This window comes from Crinia signifera, chromosome 9, assembly GCF_055691185.1.
Source record: "Crinia signifera chromosome 9, ASM5569118v1, whole genome shotgun sequence".
NCBI classification, from domain to species: domain Eukaryota; kingdom Metazoa; phylum Chordata; class Amphibia; order Anura; family Myobatrachidae; genus Crinia; species Crinia signifera.
This window is the reverse complement of record NC_139225.1, coordinates 4,500,267-4,506,266: the sequence shown is the minus strand read 5'-3', so window position 1 is coordinate 4,506,266 and position 6,000 is coordinate 4,500,267. Positions and strand designations below refer to the sequence as shown.

Here is a 6,000-nt window from a genome sequence, read left to right as displayed (position 1 = left end):
ACCATCAATGATTTTGAATCGTCGATGGCATCCTTATTACAAAGTAGATTTTGTGTACACCATTATTTTCAAAATTCCAAATTGGCCCAATTCACTGATTTGATGTCTGTGGGCCACATGGCAGTTAGGAGCTAATTGGCTGGTTCTTTATTCTCCACTATATCAGTAAACAGAAGGCTTAGTACATCTCCCCCTCAGCCTGCAACATTACAGTTAGGGGCTGTCTGGTTGGTACTTTGTGGTCTATGTACTACGCCTTGGATAAAGTGTCTGGAGATAAAGTACCAGCGAAGCAGCTCCTAACTGTCGAGTTACAGGCTGTGTTTGACAAATGGCAGTTATGAGCTGGTTGGTGGGTAGATTATCTCTGTCCACATTATCTCTTCCCAAGTCTTAGTACATAGACCTCTTTGGGGCCCATTTATCTACAGTTTAACTCTAGCCAGAGCTCCTGTCATGTTTTGAAAAATGGCATTTGGGAGCTGATTAGCTGGAGCACCATTTATCATATGCAACAGGTTTTAAGTGGCTAAAACGGATTAAAAGATTGTGCCCTGTATCTCTCCCCACAATATCTCTCTCCAAGATTTCACAAATCTCCCACAAAGTGAGGGTAGTACATACAGCTCATGTGCAGCTAACCCCAACTGCCGCCCGCATGCCACACAGGCAGAGCGATATCATGGCATGTAGAAAGGTAAAGTGGGAGAGATAAAGTACCAGCCAAACAACTCCTATTATTATTAATGACAGAAGCTGGTAGTTTGGTACTTTATCTCTCTCCCTGCTGTTATAAATCGCCCCCTTAGATTGGACTAACTGCCCCAATAGCTCACTTACCTTGATCTCCTTGGCGGCTCCATCTCCTCTGGTCCTCCAGGAGCCGCCGTAACTCTCTTCTGCTCATCTCGATCTGAAATAAAAGCACAATAACAACAACAAACAATGTCCAGTAAAGCTCAGGTGTTATGGGGCTCTGAACAGCGGGATCCTGTAGAAATCTGCTGGGAGTACAACACTAGCTGTCGCAGCAAACTAGCTCTCTCTTCCAGAAGCAGCTTCTCTCTCCAGTCTCAGGTACACCAACTGACAAATTGCTACAGTTGGGACAGCAAAATGGCCGATCCTGCCAACACACTGAGGCCAGGCGGCCATATTTGTTACTGGCATTCAGAAAATCAGCTCAATTCAGAATACAGATCTGACGCTAATTACTGCTGCTGATATTAAAGGTAGGCAGGCATTAAAATACACATTATGAGAGATATATATATATATATATATATATATATATATATATATATATATATATATATATATATATATATATATATATATATATATATATATATATATATATACAGTATATATATGTATATATATATATGTGCCCAAATGAAAAGGAGACTAATTTAATTATAGGGTTGCCTACCCTCCAGGAATGGCCAAGAGGCTCCTTGAAAATCTGGTCCCCCAATAGTTGGGCAACCCGGATACCAGCAACTCCCCCCTCCCCGCATCTCCCCTGCGGCAGCGTTAATTTCACACAATTCGTGGCTTTCTGGGGGTGGAGGCGGGGCTAAAGTAGTAAATCATGTAATTTAGCCCCACCCTCTTCAAAGACCTGCAAACTGTGGGATTTGCCATACATCAGGCCCCGCGCCCCCCGAAGTGCTGCTGACAGTCTCCTCTCCTGTAACATTACAACTACACTTTGGCCCTTATTCAGATCTGATTTCAGTACAAATTTGCTTGGAAAATGGGCAAAACCATGTGCACTGCAGGTGGGGCAGATGTAACATGTGCAGAGACAGTTACATTTGGGTGGTGTGTGTTGAAACTGAAATCTAAATTGCAGTGTAAGAATAAAGCAGCCAGTATTTACCCTGCACAGAAACAAAATAACTCACCCAAACCAATCAGGTACATAATAAAAAAATAAAAAAATCTCAGTTAGTGTCTTTTTTATTAATCCATTAAATCAGCTATTATCAAATGAGGGGGACGGGCGTTATTGTTGTGCCTAGAGGGGACCTCACCCCTAAATCCGCCCCTGCAGACAGCCACTGCAGATGTGTCTGCATGCACAAAAAAAGGGATTTTATTTTATACCTGCACAAATCGTATGTGTTCCAAGATCCGCTGCCCATTGTCACCGCTCTCTGCCAGGTACCGCAGACATAGTAATTGCATATCCTCTAACATATGTGATTAGTAACGCACAGGACAGCTCTTGCGATAAGAGCTCTTGCGGTCCTTTTCGCTGCGGCGCCGCACCTGGACTTCCAGGACTGAGACCCGTGAGTCCCTCTGTGCATGCTGGGAGATATCTGTGATGGACAGCGCTGCGGAGAGAAGTCCATAGGCTACTACAGGGTATCACCAGCATGCGAAAATGCGGTAAAAACCCAGATAACAGGATTGTTACCGCATTGTCACTTTAGAGCATCTCCTCCAGATGCGATGGTCAGCATACCTCCCAACTGTCCCGTGACCATGGGAACGTCCCAGTTTGGGGACGTTCTCGCGTCCTGCCCTGGGCAGGCAGTGTCCCACGGTGGGGGTGCGGGGGTGCGTGGGATGCCCCACAGCAGCAACAGGGGGCGTGACCTCATGGGAGCATCGCTAGTATAGGCCATGCGCGTATGAGCGTCCCTCCTCCGACTGACTCAAAGTTGGGAGGTGTGGGTCAGTTACCATCCCTACTGTATAGCCATGTTCTAGGCCACACATCTAGAGCTGCAATAGACCATCGATGATTGATAATTGAATGCTTTTGCTATTGATGGGGAGAAACAGATGGTTTTCCTCCATCGATGGTACAGTATAATTGAATTGAATTGTTATTCAATCAGTAAAAAAAGAAAACCCAGAGATTTAATGACCATCGGTTAATGAAACGATCTCGGTGCCCATCGATGGTAGCCATTCCCTACACATCCTCCAAGCTCAGCCAGTGACGCTCTGCTGATGCTGCTGCTGCCCCTCCTCCTCCTCTGCCTGTTGGAGATGGGCAAAACGGGTCACTAAGAAGAGCTGGGATCGAGTGATCAATCCAGGAAAAGATCCGGATCTTCTAGGCGAATCAACGACTCGCTTTGCAAAATAAGGGGTGATTTGATAATAACGATTCATAATTTGTTTTACAATCTTTTATTGCCATTTTTTTTTTACTTTTTTTTTTTTTTTTTTTTTTTAAACAGTGAGCTGAACAAATAAGAATATACATGACCGAGTAAAACACTGATCGATGGCTGGGTGCAGAATCACCATCGATGGCAACCATCGATGGCGTCTGCACCGATGGCCATCCCTAGCAGCAGCAGCCTTGTTATCCTTTCTTTCACTTGCAGTCACACAGTCTCCAGAGTCAGTACATCTCAGCGGCCACAGGTGGCAGTGCTGAGCTCAGGCAAATACATTGTAATGGAAAACAAAACTGAAAGTAAAAGAACGACGGGTCACTCACTCTTACATGGGATCCGTCCAAAAGAACCGCTTCGTTCGCGAACGACCCATCTCTAGCGCCTGTGACTCGGTCTCTCCCAGTCCCCTCCCTCCCAGGCTGACACTCTCTCTCTCCCCAGTCTGCCTGCGCCCGGCCGGCGGCTGTCATCTCTCCCTCCTGCCGGTCCCCGGCTGTCTCTCCCCGTGTACTGTGCCACCTCTCTCCTCCTTCCTGCAGCAGCTGTCTCTCCCCTCTCTGAGAGCCTGCTGGCAGCTGTCTCTGTCCCTCCCCTCTGCCCCCTGTCTCTCCTGCCTCAGTATGTCTCCTCTCCTCCCCACTGCCTCTCCGACTCTGTCATGAGCTCCAAGAAAGGTGAGGACCCCAGGACATGACCTGGCCCCTGGCAGGGTGGGGATGGGGGGGGGGGGCTGGTTCCCTATAATCACCTGGGACCATAGGGGTGTCAGAGGGGTATTTACCGCATAATGAACTGTTCCCTGTCCAGGGCATATATATGGGCATATGTGGTATATGTGCTGTCTACATATGGGCTGTATGTGCTGTACTTATGGGTATATGTATGTTGGTATATGTGCTGTGTATATATGTGTGTGTTGTATGTGCTGTATGTGGTATATGTATGTGTGTGTGTGTGTGTGTGTGTGTGTGTGTATACGCTGTATGGTATATGTGCTGTCTACATATGGGTTGTATGTGGTACATGTGCTGTACTTATGGGTATATGTGCTGTATGTGGTATATGTGCTGTACTTATGGGTATATGTGCTGTATGTGGTATATGTGCTGTACTTATGGGTATATGTGCTGTACTTATGGGTATGTGCTGTATATATGTGGTATATGTGCTGTGCTATATATGTGCTGTATGGGATGTGCTAGCTATATATACACTATATGCGCTGTCTGGTGTTGTGTGGCTGGTCATGTATGTGTTATATGTGCTGTATATATGTGGTATATGTGCTGTCTGGTGTTGTGTGGCTGGTCATGTATGTGTTATATGTGCTGTATATATGTGGTATATGTGCTGTCTGGTGTTGTGTAGCCCGTGTGGCTGGTCATGTATGTGTCCTCCTGCTGCAGTAACTGGGCTCATCTCTATTTGCACAATATATATGCTCCTAGCACAAACATTTGGATCATGTGCAATGTATAGCGCCCCCCCCCCCCCCACACACACACCTTAAGTGATATGTATATTTTTAGAGCGACAATACCCATTTGTCCGCCCACAGATTGCACTTTGCGTGGTAGAGACTCCTTTCTGAAATCAATTGTAATTCTGCCTCAGAAACATGCCTGACAGAGAGCCACGTGTGATGTGATCCACATCCGGCATTTGCTGCTTCCGTTACTGTACACCGGGATACTGAGGCCTATATTATATACTGAGATGGTTGGCAGCGTCTTATTACCAGTGCCCTGTGTGTTCTATACAACACGATGTATACAGGGCACGTTCACACCCATCGGTCGGTAACTGCAAACTAAAGGCCTGAGAGCTCGCAATGTATAGGCCGAAGGGTTGATGTGTTTTGGGCTCGCTCCCACCAACCCTTAGTAATGTGAAGTGTGGCACAGCCTGTTGTGATGTGTGGCACAGCCTGTTGTGATGTGTGGCACAGCCTGTGTTAGCAGACCGAACGTGTTCATGTAACAGAGTAAATGGGGTTGCACAGGTTATAGAACAGAATGCAGATATGAATTTACAAAAAGCATCATCAGAACTCGTCACCATGTTTTTTTAACCCCTCGCACGTGTGTGTGAGTCCTTTCTCCGACATGGTCATTTACCTGTGCCCCTTCTAGTTTCAGGTAACAGCCAAGGGAAGAAGAGTAAAAAGAAGCAAAGACGACAGAAGAGAGCTGCTGACCGGGAGATATGTGGGCTCCCCGAACCTCGCAGTCCCAGTTTAGAGAGCCAGCCCGGGTAAGTAGTCCGTCCCGGGAACCAGAGGCATATTGCTTATATGTTGTTGTGAGCAGCTTACTGATCTCATCCCGACTGAATTCACACACGCACTATGTACATGTATGATGGCGTGTATTATTGGTAAGGTGCGGGGTTTGATCCTGGGATTGGCATCCCTAGTCATTTATATCAGGAACATAAATGGCATCAATATAGAGTATTTAGCCCTAGACATTAGTTCCTGCAGTGGAGCTTACCCTCTATGGCAGGCTGTGGCTCTCCAGCTGTTGTGAAACTACACATCCCAGCATGCATTGCCACAGTTTTAGCATTCTCTAATAGCAAAACTGGCAAGGCATGCTGGGACTTGTAGTTTCAAACAGCTGGAGAGCCACAGGTTTGGCCAGGTGGGATCTGAGGTCTATTTAATAAGCTTTGTGGAGATACTGTACCAATCAACCAACTCCTGTCATTTTTAAAACACAGCCTGTAACATGGCATTTGGGAGCTGATTGGTTGGTGCTTTAACTCCTTCCAAGGCTTTAGTAAATACCCCCCCCCCCCCCCCCCCCATATTACCTACTGCCTGAATACACATATACGATAGTTGATTTTTGTT

General features: G+C 46.3%; 1 protein-coding gene across 3 annotated transcripts in view; it reads left to right on the top strand.

Moving 5' to 3' along the window:
• The first annotated feature begins 3,503 nt into the window (after positions 1 to 3,503).
• The window catches only part of SRPK3 (SRSF protein kinase 3), a 45,247-nt gene continuing 42,750 nt past the window's right edge, over positions 3,504 to 6,000 (top strand). For 2 of the 3 annotated variants that reach the window (XM_083160956.1, XM_083160954.1), the window contains exons 1-2: positions 3,504 to 3,820; positions 5,279 to 5,399. In XM_083160956.1, the coding sequence (XP_083017082.1) occupies positions 3,805 to 3,820; positions 5,279 to 5,399 (137 nt within the window). In that variant the 5' untranslated portion in view covers positions 3,504 to 3,804. The remainder of the gene's footprint in view (positions 3,821 to 5,278; positions 5,400 to 6,000) is intronic. The other variant, XM_083160955.1, reaches the window with a different exon arrangement.